Below are 27,952 nucleotides of genomic sequence, written 5' to 3' on the forward strand. Positions count from 1 at the left end.
ATGCTCCATTCGCCATCTTTCGCCTTTAATCGTGTGTACGTGTGCCACTGAAGTTGGCGAGAGTTCTCGGGTTCAGGGAATCCTGGCAACTGTCCACCTGCCCTCCATTCCTGCCCCATTAGTCTGTACATTAGGAGCAGCACACAAAGCCAGCACTTCCTGTGTGGATGGCTCTATGCGAATGTGACGCACTGTTGTTGCTGCTGCAGCTAGTTTGGCATTCCGGCTACACAATTTAATACAAGCTACTGCAAATTGCAGAGGCGAGATGTGTGTATTTAAATGGCAATGATGGCATTTTGTTGATAGGCGCCAACAATTACACTGCAAAAGATTAAGGACTCTAATTGGCCAGGAGATTATAGAGCTTTCTTTAATTATTAAATTCAGATGGTTGGGAAAGACATTCTATTCAAGTGAATCTAGGGAGTCAAATAATAAAGTTATTTATTTAGATTTTAAAGCTAGTTGACATCCTGGAAATAAGTGATAATTGAATGTAAATCTATTACGCAGGGATGTTTTTCTCATGACTATTTCAAAAGAGGCCACTTATTCTAAATTTCAAGTACTTTTTGTTGATTATCCTTCTGATTTCCTACAGTGCAATTCCTCGAAAACTAATGCCTGGAAAAACTTTGTCCATAAGTTATGATAACATTTCCGTGTGTGGGTTTCCACATCTGAGCACTGTCGGCATCACAATCTCTCATTCCCAGAGCCTTCGCTTCATGCATAGTCAATCCTCAGAGATTGCCAGCTAACATAATTTGTGCCATGTTGAACAGCCAAGTAGGAGAAGTGTGGCGAGGGGAAGGATGCGGGGATCCTGCGACCACAGGACCACCCCGATATTTTGGCCAAAGCCGAAGAGTCAAGAGGATAACTCCTTCGCTGCCGTAAAAGAGGGAGGAACATTTCGGGTTTTGGCGGCAAACAAATCCGCAGCTAATAATATACGGCTTTTGCTTTTGCTGTTGCTGTTGCGTTTGCTTATTAGATTCATACATTTTCTAGCCAAGTTTTGACGCATATGCGTACGTGGGCGGATATATTCTTTTCTATCGTTTTGAGTCTGATGCCCATTATGTTTGCTTTTATGGCAGCACTGCGTGCTCGAAGTGCCTCCCCTTCCCGCAGTAAAGAGCCAAATTCCATCTTTCGGCAGGCACTCGAAGTGATTTTAATAAAATTACCAAAGTGTGTAGGTAAAAACAAACTTGTGAGCTGGCTGCGTGGCATGTAAATCCTGGGCAGAAATCGCTGCCGTTGGCAGAAAATTGTTGCCATCGACCTATGATGAAATCGGGCCAAATTGCATGATTTACGTAATGGAATAAATAAAATAAATTGCTTAATTTACTGATAAATTACATGAGCAGCGGCATACGAAACTTTGCCGTGACATATGTGGAGTGGGTGGTGGTTGGGTGGGTTTTTCTGCTACTCAGTGGGTGTGAGTGGCTCTGGGTGGTGTCATGGATACACTTACGAATGGGGGTGGGGATTTTGGGGCAGGCCTTTGTTTTCCTTTTGTTTATTTCTGCATTTCTACTTTGGCACATTTTACGAGATTAATTTCGTTGCCCAGGCGATACCTTTCGCCTTTTGGGGGTCAGGTGCTGGGCGTGTTGGGCGGTGGGAGGACAGTGGTCAGCTGCAACCACAATAACCGCAGGCCACAGTCCCACACACACACACACACACAAAGGGCAGAAGAAAAATGGCGGAAGGATCTACAGGCGTGTAAACTACGGCTACTTAACCCACACAATCGTAAACGCACCTGAGCAACTCCTACTCCTCCTTCCCTTCCTTTGGCTTTGGAAATTTACGAAGGATTTATGCGAAAACCTAATTTCATGGAAAACGTATTGTTCTCGTGTGTATTTTGAGGTCAGCATAACTGGCTGCACTATTAAGCCGAAAGTGTTCGGTTCGCTGGCCAGGCTTTTGTAGTATTTCGATTTTAGCCACGTTATTGCCGCCCGACTTGACCCAAATCTAATTATTTATGTTAATCGCTCGCCAAAGCTCATACAATATATCAAATCAGTGAAATGTACAAGTATTATCAGATACGAGTATACGGATTAATTTAAATTAGTGCATCTGCTGCACTGCACGGCACTGCGAGGATAAAAAGAGGGTTTCTGGGTAAATGAGCCCATAGCCAAGTGGCTACAATGATGGGGAACACGTTGGCAGCCGAGTTGGGCAGACAAACCAATCGAAAGTAAGGACCCTCCAGGTCACTGGGCAAAAGTATAATCACTCCAGATGCACCAGAAGCTGAAGCTGCAGCTTAAGCTCCACGAACAACACAGTCAACTTTACCATCTGGCAGGACTAATCTCAAAGGATACTGTGTGAGTGTGTGTGTGAGTGTATGTTGCTGTGTCCTGGCAAAGTCATCCCAGCAGATTGGCCTTCTATCAATGCATTTGGACGGTTGCACTTTTCCACCCCCCCACATGCCATTTGAATTTTCAATTGAAATCAAGTCATAATGTGACCCAACTGGCCAGGACTCGAGCGAGATGGCTGCCCAAATTACAGCTGGACTCATTTATGGTCAGAACGGATATCAAAATTTAATTAAATTTTCATTTTCAATTTCGCTGCTGAGCATGTGTGTGTGGTACTGTGTGCTTGTATGATTGCGGGTGGTTTAAGTAGCCGGCAAAAATCAATTTTTTTCTTTCAAACACTACCATTCCAATTGAGGACACTGCAAAACTCAATTATGACAACTGAAACGGGCAGCCAGAAAAAAAAAAAATGGCAAAAGACAAAGAGGGAAATCGGTGAAAAAATGTCGATTATCCTGCTCACTCGGTGGGGGTCGAGCATTTTTCATCATCGTGGCGTGGTGTGTTGTGTCATTTCCAAATTTGTCACATGACATGAGGCAGCAACAACTTGCCCCTGCATAATGTTGGCTTTGGCATTAATGTCGTATTCCCAATCCCACTTCCACTCCCACTCCCGATTCCCTTCTCCCAATTCCCTTCTCCCAATCCCATTCAATTCCCTGCTGCCAGGGAGTCGTCCTGGGACGCTCTGGGGATTTTAACGAATGTGATTTGAAAATCAAGTTTTTGCGCAAATTGTGAAAACGAATAAAAGGCATCAATCATTCAGTCGAGCATCGGGTGAGCTGGAGTGTATAGTAAATGTCATTGCCATGGACTTCGCCGTACGGTCAGCTGAATAATGCGGCAGGTTGTTCGAGGATGGGGATCCTGGGAATCCTGGACAGGAGCCGGTGGACTTCCGCTTGCCGGGGCATTTCCGGCGGCCACTAAGCGCCCTGCTCAATATGCCAGTCGCTAGGACCCTCCTCGTCTATGAGTGAGTCCTTGTCCTTGTCCGGGAGTCCAGAGGTCCAAATAGAGTCCTAAAGTTCACGACTGTGTGCATTTATGGGCTGATCCCCTTGGCGAATTCCCTTTCACTGCCGTCCATGCTGGCACATTAACAAAGTTAAGCCAGCACATCGGGTGCTAACGTATATTTGCTTGCTTTCTAATGAGATTTCCAGGTACTAAGAGAAATGAAGATGCGCAGCGAAAAAGGACCAACAGACGCATCCTGTGAGATCTGTTTTAACAGTTTAACTGAGTTTTTTTTAACATGAATAAGTCTTTTATGTATCACAAAAATGTTTGTATAAATACTTAAGGTTCTAACGTTATTTTCTTGTTTCTAAGAATTTTATTAGATTTTTTTCTGTGCAATATACAGAGTTCATAAATAGCTGAGAGCACGAATTCAGCCGGCATAAACTTTAATTTCATCGTGCGAAATTGTGTTTATTTGTATTGCTTGTATGCCTCAATTTGCTGGCAGACTTGTTTTGGGATGATGATGATGTTTTTGCCACTGCCGGATTTGCCCTTCAGCTTTTACCTTTCGCTTTATTACCCAACTGGTTTCAATAGTACATGTGTCCAAAAGACCTGCTGTGCGGCTTTGGCTTTTTGCACAGGTGACACATTCATTTGTTGACCACTTTGATTATACTAAACGAACCGAAAGCCGTTAGTGAAGTAGGTATTTTAGCCAGAACCAGGACCTGGATCAGAACCAGAAGCAAGCTGTTTCCTAGATTATGTGTCTGCCAAATGGTAAATGCTAAATGGTAATTTGTTTGCCAGACAGGACTCTTTTTGCCCTTATTGGTGCTATTTCGCTGCTCCTTGGGGGCACGAAAAATTGCATTTGGTTTATTAATTAAATGCCAATTTTCGCTCACAATTTAATTACTAAATACAGCAGACACCAGTCAGTTATTGAAACTTAACTTTCTGACGTTTTATTTGGTATGCAGCCGTTCAACAGATGAATGAAATGCTTTTGTAAAGCAAATAAACTTCAATTCTAAGTTAGATTAATCATTTTCTTAGGAATTTCTATGAGTTCCCCTGCAGCGGTACATTATTGCCGAGATGTGCAATTTCCTTTCTCTTTGACTCAACAAAGGAATAAATTCCAAGTAAAAAATGTTATTCATATCATGGACTTTCGATGTTCTAGTCTGGCTGTCCAAGAGCAAACATCAAAGTGCACAGTTTATACATGGAGCCAATTAAAAAAGTTGTATTTATTTAGAACTTGGAAGAACAGGGTTTTTACTTTATTTCATATTTTAAGTTTCGGACGAGTTTAGTCATTTTCCTGGACTCCTTAAAAAGCATTAAAAAAGTCCTTTACAGGCTTCTTAACTCTTTGATAATCATTGAGTTTCTTTTCAACCTGAAGCTGTCATTATCTTATTTCCAACATTCAACACCGCCGACTGTGATAAGCTTTCGTATAATTGGCATATTGTCATATCCTATGGTTACCCATAATTAAATGAAAGGATTCTGAGGGACAGAAAAAAGATGATATGAGCTCTTTTTGAATTGTTCCCCTTTTGATTCGCCCCGCCCCCTGCCCACCTGTCCGTTGGCAGTGTTCACCTGTCTATTACAAAAACTGACGTTGCTCCCTTTGGAGCTGCAATGATGTATGCGCACTATTTTGTAGTATTTTTTTCTTTTAGTGCATTGCAGTTTTTGCTCCAACAGGCGGTGAAAAAACGAGCAACAAATTCCGATTTGAAGCGCGCAGAAATTGCCAGATGCCTGAGCCCGATTTTTTTCCAACTGCGAATATGCAACCCACGTGGAGATGAGCATGATGTGTGCCAGGATCCAGATTTCAGATTTCAGGCTGCAGGATGCAGGATGCACGATGCATGATGCAGGATGCGGAGCGTCATTGTGTTGCACAAACAAATGCTTATGTTGCACTCAATCTTGCACAGATTGAAAGCCATAATCCCGCTGCGCGCACTTTTCGCCGCCGAAATAGTGAAGGTGAAAATCCAAACTTTTGGCGGTCAGTTGCTTAATTGAAGGTTGTTCCCAAAAAAGAAAATAAATGATAAAAAATGAAACACACCGACACAAAAAGCGAGAGCACAAAAAAGGATAGGATTCCCTGCCGCAATCTTGCACCACAAGCGTTTGGGGCATGATACAGAAATTTGCTCAAACTCAAAGGCATTTGCTTTTAATTAAAAATTTCCACTTGGCGAACTTTGGCGACCCGCTGCAAATTACTTACTGCCAACTACAGATACTCTCGACCCTTTCGCCTGGCGGAAGTATGGAAGTATGGGCGGCCATCATAACCGAAAGAAATGGCTGTATTATATACATAATCAATTTAGCTATGCAATTTTAATTACAATTTGTGGGCGGGGTCAGCACACATGCCACGCCTCCTCTTCTGTGTGTGTGTGTAAATAGCTGCATAATGGAAAGTCCTCGAGTGCAGGCACGCCTTCGTTGTCCTGCGGCCCAGGCTGAGACAGACAGTGTCTGCGAAAAGTTAATACACATGACGTGCAACAAATTATATTTATCGCGCATCGGCAGGCATCAAATTATCGGGGCACACCGCAAACCGCAGCAAGTAGCGCAAGGATCGCCGTGTCTCATCGACATCCCTGTGGTCCTTGCCGCCGTTGCAAATTGATGCTTAAGGACAATTTTCACTTCATTACGCGCTCGTTGCCCCCGCCACTATTGCGTGTCGTCCTTATTCTTTTTTCCAGGACATCCAATGGGTATCAGGAGTGCAATTTGCGAAGGTGCAGGTTTGACAGCAGGTGAAGTCTGCAGTACTTAATATACAATGTATATGTATGTATTTAAATTTTACAAAGTAAAAGTAGTATTTTGAATTGGAAGCGAAGCCAAATGATACTATTTTATAGTTAAGTGGGTCTTAGTAATACTTTTAATAGGTGTCAGTCAAAAATGTTGGATTCTTTGGAGCTTTGGTATAAAGTTAACATACAAAGTTGTAAGATTTATGTTTCATTATTATTCAACTATCTTATAACATCTAAATGAGTGAGTTTGACTGTTCGTACTCAGTTATTCCATTGACCTAAGCTCCTTGCAAGTTCGAAGGTATCTACCAGTCCATTTTGTGTGATATCATATTCACTTACACATTTCTCTCCGTCGTAATGGAAATTCCTTTCCAGTCGCCTTGGCCACAATTACTTGGCTGTTTGAGCAGCGATTTGCGCGCAAAGTGTGTGGCTGGAAACCCCGTATATCCAACACCAAATGGCATCAACGGAACAGGAAGAGCTAGTTTCAGACATGCAGTAGAAGCCATCAGCTTTTGCCACCGTGAAATTACACTTTCGATGCCCGGAGGCAAGGAAACCCTATCGCTGATGCTGTCGCGTTTTCCGCACTCCGGCGGGTGCACCTTTGCATGAATAATCTAATAAGGAAAAATGTCGGGCGTATATCATTTAAAGGCAACCCTAACACACACACACACACAATCGCACACACACTCGCAGCCACCACACACGCTCGTCTGGCTTGCATAATTAATTGTGATTGATATAAGAAATTATTCGCCGGTGGGCAAACAGATGGCAAACAGAGCCAAGTCGGGCCAAGAAAAGCCAAAAAGGGCGCGGTGAAAAATCATCTCGCAAACTGTCCCAAAATCCAACGCCCAAACAGACATTTATTCCAGTTCACACATATAAAGGTACGCCTAAGGTTAACATAATAGTAGCACAAGTAAAAAAAATATTAATATAAGGCATTTACAACGTCTTAAAATATCGTTTTTATTTTTAAACATTAAAAAAATGTTTCCGGTTGGTATACAAACTTTAATTTTTAAACATTAAAAATATGTTTCATGTTGGTATACAAATTTTAGGAAGGTTATTATTTTAGTCAGGATTAAAAAAGGTAATTTAATTCTAATTAAAAAACTAAAGAATATTCATCAATTTTAAAAAGGTTATTATTTTAGTGAGGATTAAAAAAGGTAAATTAATTCTAACTTAGAAACTAAAGATTATTCTTAAATTTTAAATCAAGGAAATTGATTTATTTTATAAAGAAAACTGAAGGAATGTTTAAAAGAATATACTTTAAATTTATATCCATTTCTCCTCTTAAGTTGTACTTAAATCAGCGCGCCATGAACTATGTAATACAAGTTATTTATACAAATGCATACATTCAAAATTCGCTTTCAAAACCAATTGCTATTGAGATGCCCGCGGGTGTGCATAAGGGCCGAGTGATCCGCACACCTGCACACGGCAAATGGGACATCATAAAGAAACTCAATTTGTTGCCGCTCGAGCGATTTGTTTGCCACGCAAATGAACAAAACGAGTGGCAGCAAAGTGGTGTATGTGAGTGTGTGTGGGTGTGTGTGTGTGCAAGTGTGTGGGTGACCGGATGCAGCGAAAGAACGGGAAACAAACGGAAAAGCAGCGTTGGCCATTTTAATTTATGTCGGTTGGCAGCGCTTTGCTAAGCTGCTTAACGCCGCCAGCGGAATAAGAACAACCAGAAAGCAGCAAGAAATGCCGGGAAAATGCAGGGAAAGGCTGGCAAAATACTAGGAAAATACAATGGGTATGGAAAGTCGACGGACTAAGGTCTGCGGAATAACCTTAAAATATAGCAGCCGGCTTAAACAATGGCTAAGGGCGAGGCCATGTGTGTACGTGTGTGTGTTTGTGTGTGTTGGAAAAAAATGAGTGGGGTGTGGGAATAATTCGCTAGCAAATTGAAAATAAACGCTTGGCGTTAACTAAAAAAGCTCAGCACACTTTTTCCTCGTTTGTTCAAATGCTTTTGTGTGAGCTTCAACGGGCGGTGCTTACTTTTCAACTAATGGGACACACACACACTCTCACATCTTGCAGGCTGAATGCTTAATAATATATGTGAAGAACGTTGCTTACTATCTACCAAATTTGGCTAGAATGTAACTCACATTTTGGTACTAATTGTTCTACGAATCCTTCTACCCAAGGTGGATATTTATTCGTACCAATCTAATTGTATCAGTGAAGCTTGGGAAATTATTGAATATAATTACATTGAAGATCCGGGAATCCATTATCATCCAAGTACAAAATATCTTCTTATCAGATTAAATGTTTTAAGCTCTAAGCTATAATTGTTAGCTGTTTCAACTGTTCAAGAAGTTGTTGCTCCAACTCGTGAGCACCGACATTTCCATGAATTATAGAAATTATTCGCAAAGCCGAGAGCTTATCATAACAATCAACAAAATCGTTCAACAAAAAATTTAATTACTGTGCGCTCGATTAAATAACTTGAGATAAATTGTTTGAGGAGTGAGAATCAAGAAGAAGTGAAACATAGTCCAAAAGCGAGAATGGAAAAGTAATTTCTAAAACCATCCGCATTCTACACAGAATTAAAAGTTAGAAAAGAACTGTAGGATTATTACAAACATGTAATTTTAAATATTTTTGATTGAGGCTACTTTAGTTCAGTGCTGGAAGTTCCTCATACTTTACAGCTCACATTTGTAATAAAGAATGGCAGTCAAACAATGTTTTTTAGTTTCGTTAAGATGGGATCGATTGTTGGTATCCTTCTTGGCCTTGTTCCAATTGTTTGCCCAGCTTGTTCCTTGTGTTATTGGGGACTAACTTTTCGCAGGGATATCCAAGTTCTGCACAGCTATTCCTGTGCCAGTGGATATCGAAATGTCACCGCAGTTTGCGCTTTGAGCCTGCTGGGCATCCTGCCCGGGCTTAGCCCATTCAAAGTTGCATTTCCAATTTGTTCGGGCTTTCAATTTCAGAAGGTCCAGACACACACTCCTCGTACTCGATTTTGAGCTTGGCCAAGCCAAAGTTTCATGATTAAGCGCGTTCGTTGATAATGAAGCGAAAGGAAGTGCTTGAACTAGCAAATTCGCACTCGTATGTGTGTTCAAGGAATTTCCAATTTAAAGTTGAAAAAATATAGCTGACTCAAACTTAAATAAGCAAACAAATGGCTAAGCAGGGATCTCTGCTTATAGACGGCTGGGTGGCACAGGGCAGCCCGGGGGAGCTAGGACCACGCCCCCTTTTTTTTGGGGGGGGGCCCTCTCATTACCCACAACCAATAGCCAAGTGCACACGCACTCACACACACACAACACACACACACACATAGGAGCCACACTTTGCCAGCAGCACTTAATTACGAAACGGTTTTTTGGCCACGAGGAGCAGCTGCTCCTTTTTCATCCCAGATTGGGGGAAATGCTGGGCCATTGTGGGGTTAAGGAGCGAGCTGCCTTTTCCCAGTTGCCTCGCTTTTCCGCTGCATATGTGCAAGTGTGCATGCGTGTGCATGGCTTTGTATGAGTGTATATGAGTGTGTATGAGTGTGTGGCGCAAGCAGCTGTGCCTTTTGCCTGCCATTTCGCTGTCAATTGCAACATGCATTGTGTGTGTGTCGCTGAGTGTGTGTGTATGAGTGTGTCTGGGTGTGTGTGCCGCTGATGACGACACCGACATGGCTTAAAAGGGTTTTATTTTCTACACTCTCACGGAAGAATAATGCGGAAAATCACTAGCAGATGCGCTTGTTGTAAGCGAACTACAGTTTATTGCTCTCGGCATTTATAAAGTTGTTAAATCTATACTTTCTCATTAAGTAAAGTATGGTATATGAAGTAAAGTATATATTCCAATTAAATCTGACTTCTGTTAGGAAAATTTGAAAGCTTGGCCGGAAATATAGGTAGTTTTTTTGCATTTATGATCAATTAAACAGTTCTGTTCTATTTTAATTAAACATAATACAACATTATTTCTGTAACTTGTATCACAAATAAATTTATTAGTAATGACAACATTAAATCTTTGCTAAAGCTGCTGACATTTTTGCAAGGGTATTTGCTGCTTCGGTTTGCAGCATGTCCTTGCCTTTTGTTTCAGTTATCCTGTTTTTGCCAACAGACTCGAGACCAACCCTTGTGCATCATAGTAAAAACAAAAAAAAAAGAAACAGCCGTTCTTGTGATGGTTTTTTGTTTGGTTCCTGCGTTTTTAAATTATTACATCTTATTTACAACGTGCAAGTTGCCTTGTGCAATGGCAGCCGCCTTAAAGGCGTGGAATTTGTTGCCACTTTTGTTGTTGCACTCGTTGCATTTGTTGCATTTGCTGCTCACTGTTGCTCGCTGTTGCTGTGTTCTTGTGACAAAGAAATGTTGCAAATTAAGCGCTTCACTGCGTGCACTGCACAAAGTTGCGAGAGGCGCTTCACAGCACAACAACAAATGCGGCTGCAACAAAATTAAATAAAAATGCCCACGTTTCCTTGTTCGCAGCAGGCAGTTCACATACACAAGCACACACAGCACCCATACACATGCACTCGTAATTGTATTGCCACATTTTGCGTTGCATATTCGTAATATTTCATTATGTGCCGCACTCACATCGCATTTCTTGCCCCGCCGCAGCTGCAAAAATGTCGCCAGTTCGCCGCCTCAACCGCACAACTTTCTGCAATCAATTTGGACTCGTTTACCTGAAATTGCATTAAAGTTACTGCCTCGACGGCGGTTTCTTTAAACTCTTTAAAATCATCGACCCTTTGAGTTAAGTGGCAAGCTTGGGTGCACCAAATAGACGCAACAAACTGCTGATGCCCCAAAAAGTTACCAATCAAAATTAAGCAGTATTACAACAAGTTACGACCTAATCAAACTATCCAATTGCTAATAGGAAACACTAAAACTCCTTCATTTCACTCATAAACTTTTTTTATTTGTTAAAATCGAGTATACATTCGTAGTTCTTAGTGTATAGAAACTTGCTAGCCCAACTTATCGCTTCATAAAAACATTCTGTGCATCGCAAAATGTACCACTACATTTTTCAAGGTAGTCCTTGAACAAAGTTCGATCCGCGAATGAATTCCCATGGTATGGCATGGCATACCCCGATGGTTCAATCGGCATGCCCCAAACCGCTCGTTCCGCTGCCATGTGGCTTGTCCAAGGATAACAAGTTGAAGTTGGCCTTAATACATGTCCAGTTGGCATGCAAGTGGCAGCAGACCCTCCTGGGCGGAGTGTCCTGTGCTCCTGTGCTCCTGCACTCCTGTACACTATCCTGTACAATATCGGTAAGAATGCTGGTAATAATATTTGAGGTGCACCACACTGTACTATACTTTACTATATGAGAGGACGTGCGTCCGTACACGGCACTTTTACGCTGCGTTGGCAGTGAAGGACTGCACTGCAAGAAAATAAGGGGATTAAAGGTGCTAAATACGCAAAAGTGCAGCTAGAAAACGTAGTTACTTGGGGCTGTTGTTGAAATATACATAACTTAGAAAATATGTAAACTATAAAGTAATAATTCAAAAATTCTGTTATAAAGTGAAGTTAAATTAATTTGGGAAATGTGAAAACTGGGAGTTTCTTTCAGTGCACTCAAACCACTATGCTCACTCCCTGGAGGCCTGTCCAAAGATGACCCAGAATGCAACTTGTGCGGGTTAGTTGCCTGGTTTTCCCCATCTGCACTCGTGTGCGTGTGTCATGTGACTCCGGGCTGCAATGTTTTACTTACCACAAAATTCTGTAACTAAACGCACAGGGGCGTGGCAGGCTGGGGGGCGTGGTGGGTAGAGAAATGGGATATGGGGATATGGCGAATAGATACAGGAGGATTCAACGGGTCTACTTATGGAGCACTTGAGGCGGCACGCACACAGGTAAATGCTGCTGCATCGGGCAGGATATATCCAGTGGCAAGTTTTGTTCGCACAAGTTGCCACAGAATTCGCAAAGAGAAAACGAGAGGCAGAGAGAGGGAGAGAGAGAGAGAGATAGTGGAGGATTCGCCCACAACATATTGTTACGGTGAACGGAAAAGTTCTTGGCCCCAAAATTGTCACCGTTTCAGGTTTCAATGGTGCGCACATTGACAGGATAAACTTTAACTAAAATTCAAGTGGGCACTGCACTGGGGTTTTCTGCCCAAGGCTTGAATTTTAAATTACCAGAAAAAGTCCGATAATGAAAGGCTGGCTGGCAAGCGGGTTTTGGTTACCTGCAGCAGAAGACCTTGAATAATAATGGCTTTACATTACATTTCCAGCAGCAGTGAGTTTCTAGTTTTGCTCTAAGGGTATTTCAACATTCGAAATTTTGCTACTATTTTTCATTTTAAATAAAAAAATGCGTTCAATACATCAAATTAGTGCTCAGGAGAATAATATAAATAAATATTTATAAGCACTTTCTATTGTAAACGGGAAAATAAATTCGGAAAGTGGAATGTTTGTTTGCTAACAGTTTGGTGTTTTAAATTGATTGAAATGGAAAATGTACATATTTTAATTATGGAAAGTATAGATGAAAAACCGTAGTTTGAAGTCGAACTTTGTGAAGCTTATTACACAAAAAGGACTCAAATTGATGCCATATATGACAGACTTGTCACAAGACCGCCCAAATAAGCTGCTGCAATCCGTTAATGACTCGAATAACTAATCTTACCACCGCTTCCGCTTCTCCCCGCAGCAGCTGAGACCTAATGCTGAGTGCACTTTTAGCTAATTTCCAATCATTTAGGCACTCAGCCAGCCAATCAGCCAGTCAGTCAGTCAGTCATTCAGTCAATCAGACAGTCAGTCAATCAGACAGTCAGTGAGGCAGACACTCGGCGGCCAGTCATCAGGAGTCTTGGATGCGGCTTGAAACAGGATTGGTAATTGGATTGCCGGCGGCCCGTTGTAATGGCCATGATAATGAAACTCAATTGCAAAACGCGCTCAGATTTCAGTCTTCCCTTCACTGTTGCTTAATCAAGCGACAAAAATCAATAGGGCAATAGGCCACCACTGCGTATACGTTATTTGTGACGCATGTGAGTGCGACTATGGCCTGTTAGTGTTTCGATAAAAGGCAGGCAGATACATTTGAAAAACAAGTGCTATCTGCACTTAACAGGATGTCGTCTTCAATCGAGCCTTGGCGACCGCAATTTAAATAATAAAATAGTTGGCCAATCGATAAATATGAATTATGTGCTCCAGAGCTCTTCACACATTCAATTAGAGCAAACAAACACTCACTCATGTGGACTGTGGACACTACTGGACAGCTCCTTGAAGTTTTAGGACTCAAATGCAATTCGAAAGTTTCCCATTTCGCTTGGCCTGCATAATTTTTAACAGTCCTCTCGGGCAAATCCATTTGATAACGAAATAAATTGCTTTCAACAAATGCTCACTGCCAGCCTTGATTAATAGCTGAAGCTGTAGCTGAAGCTGTAGCTGAAGCTGAAAGGCAGCCAGCCAATGATTGGACAGACGGGGGAAATCCTTTCCTCCCCGTTTCGTCCTTGATCCTTTCGGCCTGCTGATGAGCGCACATTTTCTTAAATGTTCTTGTGTGTGTTAGCGCTGTACGAATTTAATTGAGTGCTAAATGGCACGTAAACTGATAGGTCAACACATACAGACACACTGGTGGGCAACAGGAGCAGGACGCGACGGCATTGGTGCGCTGCATGGACTAACTTTCGCCACCCATTTCCACCACCCCCACCCCACCCTACTCCATTGGAAAAAAAACCCCAAGACCAAGTCAATCGCCAAGTCGAAAGGCTAAGGCGTTTCCAAGGACACTCACCCAGCCAGCCGTGGAACTCGCTGCGAACGTGGCCTAATGTGCATCAACGTTTCAACAAATCAGCAAACATTTGCTACTCCCAAATTGCGTGGGCCAGTCAGTCAGTGTGGGGATATCCAAAAGGATACCAAAAACTACTCTTGTGTATTTGCATGTTCTGTTTGCCATGCCGATTGCTATATATGCCATATACATACATATATCAAAATGTATTTGATAATAGAGCTTAAATTCACTCATCAATTAGGCATTCCAAATATAATATATATATATTATATAATTACATTAACAACACTTAAATAATGCCTGCAAATTTCATTAGCAATAATATTGAAATAAAATCACACCAAAAGGTAGAGATGATATGCAGGCGCAGAGCCTAAATTTCTAAAATAGATATATTTTTTATAATTGACAGCTTACACCTTAAAAACATGAGTGTATATGGCAACCACAATCAAAAAAACGCGGCTTGAACACTTAAGCATATATACATTTTTCCCACTGGCTTTGAATAAACACACACATTTAATCTTTCAGATTTGCACCTCTATTTTTCTTTGAGGGTGCGTCACATTAGTAGGACAATTTGCTGGGTAATCTTCTTTTGGTCTAGCGAGTTGCGAGTTGTGAGTTGCGAACTGGGGCTCCATTGCCATTTTGCCTCTTGGCCTGGCCGAACTTTTTTGGCCCGATAATCTTGCGAGTCCTTTGTGTGTGTGTGTGTGTGGGAGCCACAGTCAGCCAGTTTGCACGTGCAAATAAGGCATTAAAACATTAAACCAAAGACAGTGGGGGCATTTGCCTTGACCGCAATGACTCAAATGACGAACGGCAAAGGGCAGCCTGCTCTCCAGGATCCCTTGTTGTGGGTCCTGACTTACGCAAACAGCAAGTCAGAGTCACACACACACACACATACACCTACTCACACACCCACACACTCACACATCTGAGCAGCGCCAAGGACGCACGTCTCAAGTTTATCAAAGTAAAACGAATGGTGAGGAGTAAAAAAAAGTAAAATAAAGAAAGGAAAAAGCTACAAAGAGCACGGGAAATCCAAGGAAAAGCAGTGGTAACAGGTCAGGCCACACTTAATTCATTCGTGATTTATATGAGTCGCTTTCGGGGACTTAAAATGTGGTTACAGCTTTTGGCTTTGGCTTTGGCTTCGGCTTTCGCTTGGCTTGGATATCTGGCTTTCGCCTTTGGATTCTGGATTTTGGCCGAAACTGACGAAACTATGTGTGCGGTCTGCTTGGGGCAAAAGATTTGCCTGCGCTCAATTAAAAATTCCCCTTGAGCTGCTCAAAATTCAATTGGAATACCCTTCGTCCTCGTCTCGTCTCTCCCCCCCACAAAAGCCCACCAAAAACTATTCTCCACAAAGTCGAAAGCCAGCAAAACCGCTGATAAAATACATATATATTGTGCTCACTGGGCAGAGGAGACTGAGTCACATACAGCCAGAGACTTTTGGCTAAGCCTGTGAAAACAAGTTTCTTTTTTTGGCTAGCTGCCGCCGCCGTTCGGCATTTTGTCACTTTGACAAAATTGTTTGGTAGTTTTCTCGCCGGTTTCGCCTTCAGATAGCCCAACTCTTTCACATTTCCCACTCTCCGCTCGATTCGAGCCCAACTTGTCGTTCAAGTGACATTCAATTATTATTTCAGCCAGGCAGTGCACAAACTTTGCAACGAAAACTCAACTAAACGAAACGAAACGAGATGCTGCGACAAACGACAATATTGTTAGAATGTATTACAGTCACACAAAATGTCCAACAGATATATATACATATCTGTATATAACATATATATATATAACCAAGTATATGGGGGCAAGACGAAGGGCGCATGAAACGTATTTGCGCATTAAATTCAAAACTTTTCAAATAGTTTTGTGCCAAATGAAATCAAAACGAAATCTGCAAGGAAATAAAAACAACAATTTTGTGCCATAAGTATATACGACTGTGTGTGCGTGTATATAATAAAATGAAAATGAAAAACTTTTAAATTACATTTTCAATGAGCAGCACTGAGACTCCGTCTCCATTATACGGCTTAGACAGGCATTTTAACTGATTAAAACAGAATTAAGGGAATTTTTTGCAAACTTTTGCAGCAGCAGCAAGATATTTTGTACCTGCAATAAGCTTAGGATTTTCTTATAGTTCTGGGACACTTTGCAGCCGGAAATGTTGATGGGAAGAAACAGTCTTCGCTGTGTTTGCTGAATAAATGTCGATAAAAGACAGAGAAATGGGCCTTCAAGTTTTGTTTAACTGGATAAATGCCAGCCCAAGATATTCATGAGCTATCTACAGCAAAAGCTATAAAAGGTAACCATTTCTTTTAAGGTGACAAATTGATTTGTTAGGAGTATGTAACTAGGAAGAACCATAGCTAAATATGGCTAACCTCGAGATATGTGGAACACACCTCTATTTCCCCCTTTAATCCGCATAAAATACGAGCTGGTAACAAATATAAATATGTGACACCCGTAAAAACCTTAATTCGTATGCTCGCAATGCACAAAAGTCACAGAAGCGCTGAAAAGTTTTGTGCTCGATTTTGCAAACAATTTTCCCCCGGCGGAGCTTAGGTAAATTCCGAAATTGTGCATGCAAATGCGAGTGGGAGTTTCCAAATTTTTTTTTGTTACTTGTTTTTTTTTGGTTGCCGGATAAATCGTAATTTGAACTCGAGGCTGCCGCCCAAAAAGCGTGCAGCTTAAAATTAATGACAGCGACGTAAATGTCAACGCAGGATGAAAAACAAGCGCAACTTTTAGCCAGCCGCAACGTGTGGCAAAAACAATAATAGAGCCGAGTTTTCGCGGGGAGTTTTTCCAGAGGAGGGGGGGGTGTAGCCGATGCATGGCTTCCGGTTTTTGTTCGCGCTCTGGTATGCGGTGCCACGCCCAGTTCCTGGTGCCGCCCCTTTGGGCGAACTCCTTGCCAACGGCATTGCGTGCTCGAGTGTCACATATGCACATTTTATTTATAAACTTGCAGCAAAGTGGAAAAAAAGGAAGCGAACGACTCCGCGGAATGCAATGCCACCTCAGCGGGCAGCTCCACTTTCGTCCTGTTTCGTCCTTTTTCCGTACTCCTTGCTACTTCTTGCGTGCCCATGCCCGCCCGGCGATAAAGTCCGTGAAATGCTTATCATGCCCAAACCGGATGTGCACAGTGTCAAGCAGCAGGAGCAAAGCGTTTTTACATCCCACGATAGCTTAATGCATAATTGAAAAGCACGCGAAGTGAAACAATAGACCCAGCCCTTCGACTCCGTTTCAGTTGCAGTTTCAGCTTCGAACGAAGGCCATTTAAGCCATTACCGATTATTGGCTGGAGTAACGCACACACAGCAGTGCATCGTCCTTTAATTATTTGGTAAAACCTGAGCCCCATAATTTCTCTGGTAACAGAATAAACATTTCACTTGGCCAACTGGCAACACACACTTTATGCTTTGCTAAGGCAAATAGAGAAATAGAAGGGCTGTTGATATCTCTTGCACTTCAGTTTAAATTTTCAGAAACATGCTACAACAAAAATAAAGTTCTCTTTTATACAAAATTATTTGCATAACTTCAATAAGGACATCACTAAAGGACATGTTAAGCGTCAGAATTTAATTAGAGTTTAGTTTGTAAAGGATGCGCGTATCAAAGGCAATTGTCTTGCGTTTAGATAGAAAGTCAATTGTAAATTAATTGTTGGCAAGTATTTTTAGATGCTGTCACCTCATGCATTAGATTATAACAAGAAATATTATGTTTTTATAATGAAATTAATCAATATCTAATGAAAAACTCTCCTCGCTTTGTGACAAAGCTTAAACATCTTCGACTTAATTGAATTTCCTGCCTTGCTGGCAGTTTTCTAATGAATTCTCTAATATTAAAGGCAATCAACATTACTGCCCATTCGCACTTGTTTGCACTTGATATTAAAAATTATTTAATATTAACAGGCTCAATTGGGCCTGAAACAATCGCGCTAATGAACTGTATAATTTCCAGTAGACGGCTGGTGGTGGATAGAAGTCGCATCAAGTGAAAAGTTGAGGTCCTTGGGGTGGCAATTGTGAGCGTAATTGAATGGCGCTTAGCAAAACCAAATCGCAGCTTTGTGTCGCTTCTTAGAGGCCGCGCCACTTGCAAAGTGCGGAAAGCAAGTGGCTGTCAGCCGCCATCCGGCATAAACTGCACAAACAAAGCGCGTTTAAGAAAATGTAAAAATACTGCCAAAGTATGCAAAGCTGCTCGTAAAAACACTCCAAACTACGTGCATGCAGCTCAGCTCAGCTCGTCGTGAGTCCTGCGTCCTGCGTCCCACGTCCTGCGTCCTACGTCCTGCGTACTTCGTCCTTGGGCGGGCATTTTGTGTGGAAGTTGGAGCTTGGTAGTTGCTTAGCTGCATCCTTCCATGACCGGTTTCCTTCCTGAAAATCCATCAGCGCTAATTTTGCATATATCAGTTAGCATTTTTGTTCGGTTTCCCTACTCGCTTTTTCCTTTTTATGACTACCATAGCAGCTACTTCCATTTCAGTGCACTTTATTCGCCTTCGTTTGCCTAAGCTGCCTCGTGACTTGTGTTTTCCCAGCCTCTGCCAAATAAAAAGGCTCGGGGATATTTTCGTTATGCAGCGTCTGGAGAAAGGTTGTCGGGATCTTGGCTCTGATGATGAATTATGTGAGCCACGTACGTTATTAATAATTCCGGTGCTGTCAACAAACACATACATTGTCCTGTGCCGCAGTCTCCGAACGGCAGACCACATTGCGTATGCGTGATATGTTTGTATGCGCGGGCGTCCCCCAACTAGGCATCATCTAAATTTATTGGCCATCTTGTTGTGCAGCAGCCGAATTCGAATTGGAGAGTCCCTCGACGACCTTCGCAATCTGTTTACAAGCAAATTGATGGGGGTATACCGTATACCCCATACCCCATCTCATCACGCATACGCCGTGTATTACATCATGGCACTGTTTGTTTGCACATTGTTCACAACCGTACAGTTTGAGTCTACAGTGAGTTCGAGTGGCAAGTTTAATGGCTGGAAAAACTCAACTCAATCAATTACCAGGACAACACACACTCGGCCAGTTGAACATGTGTAATTGATACACGAGTCCTTAAAGGTGTTTTGTGTTATTTACGTAGCTACGTAGCTACGCAGATACTCCTTTGCCCAGCATCGCGTGCAAACACTGTCGGATTGAAGTGTGTGATGTGTTAACAGGCCCACTTCATTTTGGCAATTTAACGGTGTTACATTGTGCTGCCTACTTCTCACGTGGAAATTAAGTGTCCTGGTCCCGAGAGTATCGAGAGATAAATCATCCGACTAAATCATTATTTTAATGGCATTGGCGTGACGCAAGGCTTGTGTGAAATTTGCTAATTACTCGACGGTCAACAGTTTGATGATTAAATATTTCATACGCTTCGACTGACACCGAGTTTGGCCAGGCAGAAATCACAAATGTCTGGCTATTTCCCTCGGCTCCTTTGGCCCAAAACCAAACACTGCAGCATTAATTAAATATTTAGGCAACATACACAAACAAACAAACAAACAGACAACACACACACGTACATACTCTTATGCGGGGCCAAACAGAGCGCAACAAATAAAGACGGTCAATTCGGTTACGGCACGCTGACTCAAGGAGTCGCAAGGATATATAGTATACTTGAAGTCCTGTACTATGCATGTCCGCACATTCACTTGCTTTTATTTACCGCTTTAACATGTAAGCTCAAGACAATGCAATAAAGTTGAAATTAGTTCGGGCCATAATTTCAGGTGAACATCCGGAGGCAATGCAAACTGGCTCATCCGGTTGTCAGTACAATTGGCTGACCATCGTCCTGCTGCTGGGCCTCGTCCTTTGCTACAGCAGTCAGCAGTGCAGCTCGGCAGTGCCGGCGTCATTAACATCGCCATTACCATTACCATCGCAATTACCATTGCCGGCGGCTGCAGCAGCAGCAGCAGCAGCAAAAACAACTGCCACGGGAGAAAGTGCATCCAGTGAAAGTGTGACAGCCGCAAGAGCATCATCATCATCATCGGCAACAACAACAGCAACAACGACTACAGAAGCGAGGAAGCGGTGTCCTGCGGTCAGAAGTTGTCGCCAGACCGCCGGTCATGTCCTGGCCAAAAGGTCCTGCCACAGATGATCGAATGAAGGCCACATCAGCCCCAACTAAATAGAGTAATTCAAGGAGCCACATGAAATGTGTGCGAGTGAGTGTCCGACTAGGAAGCATCCATGAGTGTGTGAATGATCATTGCAGTTTGAGTGTTTGCTACTCAGCCCCTTAGTATGCCAGTTTTAAACTTGTACTCGAAAACCACATTGCAAATAACGGCGCAGTAGAGGGTAAATTTAATCGAATCTCTTAAAAAGAAACTTAATTTTTCTTTTAACAAAAAACAACATTTACCTCTTTAACTCTATAGTTTTCAATTTATTCTTTGAATTAATCAACATATTTATTTATGATACGGAAACAACATAATCCCTTCAGTAAGAAGGACTTGTATGACGATCTGTGCAGCTGTATCTATTATCAATTATTTATTTATTTATTATCTATTTATTTAATCAATTCTTTACTTCTTAATTTTTTATACACAAAGAAAGGATACAAACTCTTGATTAAAAATGGCTAATTAAAAAGTCTCCCAAACTCCTCCACTGCCCCAGCCGTTGTCATGCAATGTATTTATATAAATACTAGTTTGTGTAAGCTTATTGATTACAACTTAATGTGTATATTTAACAAAATCAAAATGTACTATACGATGTGTGTAAATAACAAATTTAAATTTAATTACGGCGTAACCGAGCGTTTGGCGAAGAAAATAAAAAATAGCGAAAAAAAATGTGTATCACAAACAGAACAGAAATGAGTAATCTCAATGGCCAGTGGCACTGACTCTTTTAATAAATTATTGAATAATCAAATAAAGTGCAGTGTACAGTGCGATATTAAATAATTAGATAAAAACGTAGACAAGCCAAATAAGCCAGCAAAATGAGAGCAGCAGTGAGTCATAAAACATTTAAATTGATTGCCATATCATGCAAATATTTGCACTGCGCAATTTTCCACCAAACAAAATGTAAATTTGATTTTCTGTTTAATTCAGCCAATCAAATACAATTCATTTAATATTTCATTGCATCGATATTAATGACACGTTTTTATAATTGACGGTAGACCGAAATGTTTATTAAATGTTACGCCACATTTATCTAACAATTTCTTTAAATTTGCCGAATTTTAAACACAATGGCTTTGTTTGAATGTCACATGCAGTTTTAAGCCATTAGATTATTAATGGCTTGCCATTAGTTTCGCAATCTTAATTAAAAACTATGTTGTCGTGTTAATTGACCACCAATGGCGAAACTTTAATTACAACAAATGGTAAGAGTGTACAGCGAATACAAAAATAATTAAAAAGTAATCCTACTCCACCTAATAAATTGATTTAATTAGTAATTCAAATGTAAAAAATTGGAATAGCTATGATTTCACGTAACACAACTCGGTTGACATACAGCAAATATTATAGCTCATAGTTGTTATAATTATAAAACAACAATTCCATTTGGCAGACCTGCAAATTAACTAACATTCGCCGCTGTAATCGAACGATAACCCATTCAAAATTATTGAGAATGCTCGGCCAATTAAAATGTGATGTGATTTTCCCCATCTTATGTATGTTTGAACGCAATTATAATGCAACATAATTCCGATTTATGCAACGCCATTTGGTTTGCTGCGGCAAAACTAATTTTATTAATTTTCGTTAATGTGTAAAAATAATGTTAGTCATAAGCTGTTGGCAAATTGTGCCACAAACGATAATGTTACTTCCCACCACACAGTTTCAAATTTTAAACTCCAATTCTCCGCTGAACTTCCGATTGTTGCCGTTTAAGCAACTGGAAACCATGAAAATTACATTAATTTACTCCTGCTTCGAATCATTTGCATTTTAAATGCCAGGCTTGAGCAACTTGTGTTTCTGACTACAGCTAATCTCCTAATTGTTAATGCAACCAATCAAAACTATAAGCAGCCCCCCCCACAAAACATGAAACATATGAATATGGGCACTTGAGTTAAAGTGTGAGTACGAACATATGCCAGCCAATTAGAAATTCCAAATCAACGGAATGCTAATGCCATAAGCCCACAAGCATTTGCCATTAAACTTTAAAGCGCAGTAAATAAATCGACATACATACATATATATATGCATATATATATTCGTAGGACATCAGCTAAGTAATTCCTGTATATTAAAGTTAATTAGTGAAGCTCTAGAATTATGCAATAGTCAAGTAAATTTACGTGCTATGTATGTGAACTAACGACATAGTTAAATAGTTGTAATAAAGCAATCGAACTGTGTAAAACGAACTACTTTTAACTGTTGAAAACCTACAACCTAAATGGCAAACTAGTGAAAGCATTATACAAATATGACATCATAAAGAAACATAGCAGAGCATTACAATAATAAACAAATAGCAAACGATAACAAAAGCCAAACAACACGGCCGGAAAACGAGCGAAAACACTGAGTTTGTTGTTTGTCTTTTGCGCCACGATTGTCGCCACAGTATTGTAAAACAACAAATGACATGAGCAAAAAATAAAAAACGAAACAAAAAAACTGAATAACAAAACGGAGTGCGATACGATTAAAATTTTTTATTTAAAAATTAACCCATACGTGGCGTTTTCATTCGGGGGGCTTAGCAGTGTTAAAGGCACTGCTGCTCAATTATTTATGCAAACTACAAGGGAACCCAAACAGCTGGCTGGCTGGCTGCATCCTTCGGCGACATTCGAAGAAATGAAAATGAAAAATAAGCTGCAACGTATGCGTGTGTCACATGTAATCGCTGGATTATAGACAGCTTCGGCCAGGATGGCAGGACGGCAGGATCGAAGGACGAAGGATGGCAGGCGTTGAAAACTGGGTCAGCAAATAAATCGAAAAGGCTTAAAACAAGGAAAGGGAGCGGCCATAGAAGTACGCAGCTTATGCACACCGAACAGATTTTGCTGCTGGCAAAAAGGAGTAGGATGCGGTGAAAAGGACGTGGGTGTCCTTATGAGGTGAGGTGAAAGAGGGTATAGGCAAGTAAGTATGTGTGGCAGCTACGCAAAACCATTTACATTTGTTGTCCTGCTGATGTGTTGCAATAACACAGGACATTCTTCCATTTCTAATTACTTTCAGCTCAATTCACGTAGCAGAAAACAAATAGAGCTCACGCCCGAGTTATTCAAAAAGTATTTAAAAAGTATGTGTGTTTGCTTACGCAGCTAGGCCATGGTACTCAGTTATTCATCAAGGAGCTTTGTCTATATTGTTGCCGGCTTGTAAAGGGCTTAGAATGAGCCCTTTTACATACATCAAACGGTTTGTTTGCAGACAAAGATTTGCAAACTGAAGATTTCCATTGCTTACATATGCTTATTCCTTTATTCACTTATTTAAACACTTATTTAGATGGTAAAGTAAGTTCACCAGATCTCTGATTACCATTTCAATGTTTCAAATTAAAAATCGTCTCATTAAAAACTGTGTTATTTTGTAATCCCTGATGCACTGAACCCTGACAGCAGAACAAACGCAGTTAAACCCTTTTCGAAAGGGAAAGTTATGGTGTATTTTGGAGCGAGCTCATTAATTAACTACTTCTCGATGGGCAGCTGCGAAACGCCGAAGTGCAGCTATAATTCTATCAAATTGCACCGCAAATCCCGGCTTACTCGCATGCTCATTTGCATGTTCGAATCCAAAATAATTATAATAATGCTATAAGGTGAATGTCCTTTGACCGCAGGCTGAATATCGTAGTCCGGCCAAATGCAATGAGACCCCAAAGTTTTGGGGGCCAGATTCAAAGACCATTTGGCGACTCTGCGTTGGCATAAAAATATTTATACGCTCACTTGAGTCCAAATTGATGTGCGCTGCTTATGCAAATTTCTGGTTGCCTAAGCAACCGCAGTGCCAAGCTGTTGTTGGCCGGATTTTGGATTTTCCCTGAATCCGTGCAGCCTACTACACAGGACATGGGCATGTAATTTGGCCTGATAGATTCTGCCTAATGGCAGGCATTAGAAACATTTGTTGCCCTTGCTACGACCACCGCCAGAGCCACAGCAACAGCAACAGGAACTGGAACTGGAACCGGACGAGAAACAGGACGAGGAACAGGGAACAGAGGATATTGATTCGAGAACGGCATGGGGTCCTGCGAATTCAGTTTTAAACAGGCTTCAACGGCGCCGCAGACCTCAGATTTTTGCTTTCACATACACATTTTCATTTTGACAAAACATTCGGCGGCGCACACAAACGCATTTGACCGCATTCCTTGCCGGCACTCGCCAGCTAATTTGACTGAAAATTTGGATGCCATCAACATACTGTACCATGTAATCCGCATGAATTCCTCAAATGACAGTTGCACGCCGAGTGGCCATGAAACAGGGTATTTATTACTGGGGAATATTAGCTAGAAAATATAACAACTTTGAGGAGTTTCTAGGAAATCAGCACAGAAAAAGTCAAAGATAAATTGGAAAAAGTTAAAGTAATTTCCCAGGAACGCACATGTAATCGTACTTTTCATTGGAAATGTAATCTATTTGCTGTTACTAAGATTTATAGAATTATTTGTAAATCTCGCGTTCAAGCTCTCCAGGAAATATTTATGTATGTCTTCGTATCCATTAGAAACAGAGGAATAAATATAAAAAGTATTACAGTATAGATCAACTAATTAAACATAAATGCCAAACAAATTCTGAATATATTAGGATCATAGAAATTAAAACGTCTGCATGTCACTATATTGGTCTGTTTATAAACAATTGATACTTTGTATCTATGTCCTGATTACCCAGGATTCCGGGGCACATAACATAGAATGCCAACTTGCCATTATTTTTCGAAGGGCCTCCAGTGACAAGGGGGGCGTTTGGGCCGCGAGGGCGTGGCCATGGCCGATGTGGTCGGGCATAAACTGGCCGCTACAGCGACCGCATGAAATGCCAGTTGAATTATAGACCATTTGAATGAAATTATTTTAATTGCGTAAATCACTTTGCAGCCAAACCGAAAATTCAACAATGCTGTGGTGCATTGGGGCGGGTGGCACCACCCATGAAAGTGGGCGTGGCTGGCCAAATGGAGTGGTGCTGCGAAAAACTAAAGTGTGAGCATGCCACTGGCACACTTATTGGCCAATCTCATTTAATGCCCGCCACTTTTGCGGACTTTGTGGGCCAGCAGAGCAGAAATGTTTGGGTATGCACTGAAAGTGGCAAAGGGAGGTGCCACAAATGGCAACTGAAAAAGGAGTGCGCACCATCGAGAATTTAACCAAAATATTTCTGTTTGCATATTTGCACTCCATTCCCCGATAATTGTTTTCGCTAGGTCGACAATGGAAATAAATTCCGGCAACAATTGTGCGCACAGCTTCATTTCCCTGGGGATAGGGTGCCACTTGCAATTGCATCTATAATTTGTCCAAATTATCGCCAATATTATGAAAGCATTTTTGCGCAAACCGCTTCTAATGGAGCACACGGCGTATGCGTGATATCAATAAATGCATATTTTACATGCAACGCGACACTTGAAGCGGCGATAAATGCAATGTTTCCTTAATTTATGAATCGACATGGACAAATGGGGCAAATATTTGCAAACACTCCTCGTGCATTACATTAATAAAATAATAAAACAGCGTAAAAGTGGGTGCAAAGGTCACCATTACACTGAGCTCCTGCAAGTATGTAAATGCTGCCGCAGTAATCCTTTTTGCTCAGTGGAGCATGTCCTGTCCCCCAGCCAATGACACCCAATTGTTATTTGTAGCTACAACCAACAGCAGCGGTCAACATATTAGTGAAGTCCTAGAAATAATAAAAAACAATTAATCGAAATATATAATATAATAATACCACCTAATATTTATAAATAAATGTAATGAACATTTCAACAAGGGCGTTAGAACTGTTTGCTCTTGGCACTAGTTTCCTAACTTAGAGTTTTAAGTTTGAAGAGTATGAAAGCGTTTACCATTCCCTTTGATTTTATTTTGACCTCCATTGTATTGTGGAGGTATAGAAACCGGTAAGTGTTTGCTTAGCAGCAGATTTTGTGTGGCTCTCGAGTGGTTATTGTTGGCAGCCGAGCGATAAAGCCGTAATACGAGATATTCGTGACGGCACATGACAAACGATGGGTGCTAAAAGAGACTTAGGGCGCAGAGCATGACTACACATGACTACTGGAACTGTGAACTATGAACTATGAACTATGAACTTATGCCATATTTGCCCGCCTTCAGCAGCAATCAACTGCACTTAGCGTTAAGTGGGCTTGCCTCACTCCCACTGCCACTCCCACTTCCACTCCCAGCCAGCAGATTTCAATGGCCGCCCGAGAGCCACTTGTCGTCGTCTTCGATTGGAGGCGACGCCGTTGACACGACATGAGCCTCCAATCCTCCAATCGCACCACTTGCAGGATCAGCGATAGCACCACCGAACGGGACTCAAGCGGACATGGACTTCCTGCCTGCCATCCTGGCATCCCGGCATCCTGGCATCCTGACTTCCTGCGCCTGCCGCCGGATGCAGTGACACGGTTCGGAAACAGCCTACTGGTTTGGCACTGTACATGAACCATAAGTAGTTGTGCTCACGCGAAGTAAAATGAAGTAAGGCAAAACAAACACAAAGCGGTTGTTGTCAATAATTTTCTCATTTAATATAAAGAACAAACTTCTTGTGTGTATTATTGTGTAGATCTTAGCCATTAATTTAAGAAAGAAAAACCAAAAATCAAATGCCAAAAAAAATGCAAAACTTAATTTAATACTTAAAAAGGTATTTAATATTTTCTACTTTATCTTTAAATGAATTATCTTAAACTTGAATAGGTATTTGAGGCCACCTACACGGTTGAATAAGGAACTTTTGTGTTGGCGTGAAACACCGCTAGATGGCGCTGCACTACACCTTCCTGGCCGACAACATTTTTAAATAACTACTTCAAACTTTCGTTTATTTTAAAAAAGAAAAGAACGTTTTTTACACTTTTTTTGAAAGGCAAAAATTATTGATTGATTTTTAAGATACAATTTGTAATGCTGCCTTTATTGTGTTACATTTTGTGACAAAGTTTAATTCTGAATTGCTTGCACAGATATATTGCCTTGTTTCATTGTAATAAATAAGAAACCCTGCTGAGGTATTATTAGCATTTCGTCGCAACTTAATTAATCTCGCCAGGGGAAATCATATTTACTCAACCTTCCATATTATGCTTCCTAATAATTGAAACAACATAACTATAATTTGATTAAATCCGCATTATTCAGAAGAAGCCAATCGTGACCACTCCTCCTAGAAAAGGTCTCAATTTGACTTGAAATGCCGGAATCCCATTTCACATGTGCAAAAGGGCAACACAGCGGGCTGCAAGATAATTGTCTTGTCAACTTATGGATTTCATACTGTTTGGCCATTTCCCAAGGACATCATCAATCAGACCTCCTAAACACACACACACACACACTGCTGGCCTCCTGGCCTCCAGGCCTCCTGCACACACATGCCACTTATCGGTGTCACGACCATCATCAGGATGACGGACCACTTTCGGTTGGGGACCGACTCCCATTTTAGCCGGGAAAAGGAAAAACGTCGATCAACTCCCGAGACATGACCAATAAAAAAAGGGTTAAGAGCGGGCCAAAAGCGTTGCCAAAAAACTGGACCAACTTGGACCGCAATGACAAACTAATTAAAATGCAAAACAGTTTCCCATTTTTAATTTTCG

The 27,952-nt window shown here is 41.2% G+C and overlaps 1 protein-coding gene across 1 annotated transcript in view; it reads left to right on the plus strand.

Moving 5' to 3' along the window:
• The window catches only part of LOC122617053 (junctional adhesion molecule A), a 63,205-nt gene extending 42,777 nt beyond the window's left edge, over positions 1–20,428 (plus strand). The window contains exon 6 of the mRNA XM_043792715.1: positions 19,853–20,428. Coding sequence (XP_043648650.1) covers positions 19,853–20,232 — 380 coding nt within the window. The 3' untranslated portion in view covers positions 20,233–20,428. The remainder of the gene's footprint in view (positions 1–19,852) is intronic.
• Positions 20,429–27,952: the final 7,524 nt, after the last annotated feature.

Source organism: Drosophila teissieri, chromosome 3L (genome assembly GCF_016746235.2).
Source record: "Drosophila teissieri strain GT53w chromosome 3L, Prin_Dtei_1.1, whole genome shotgun sequence".
NCBI lineage: Eukaryota > Metazoa > Arthropoda > Insecta > Diptera > Drosophilidae > Drosophila > Drosophila teissieri.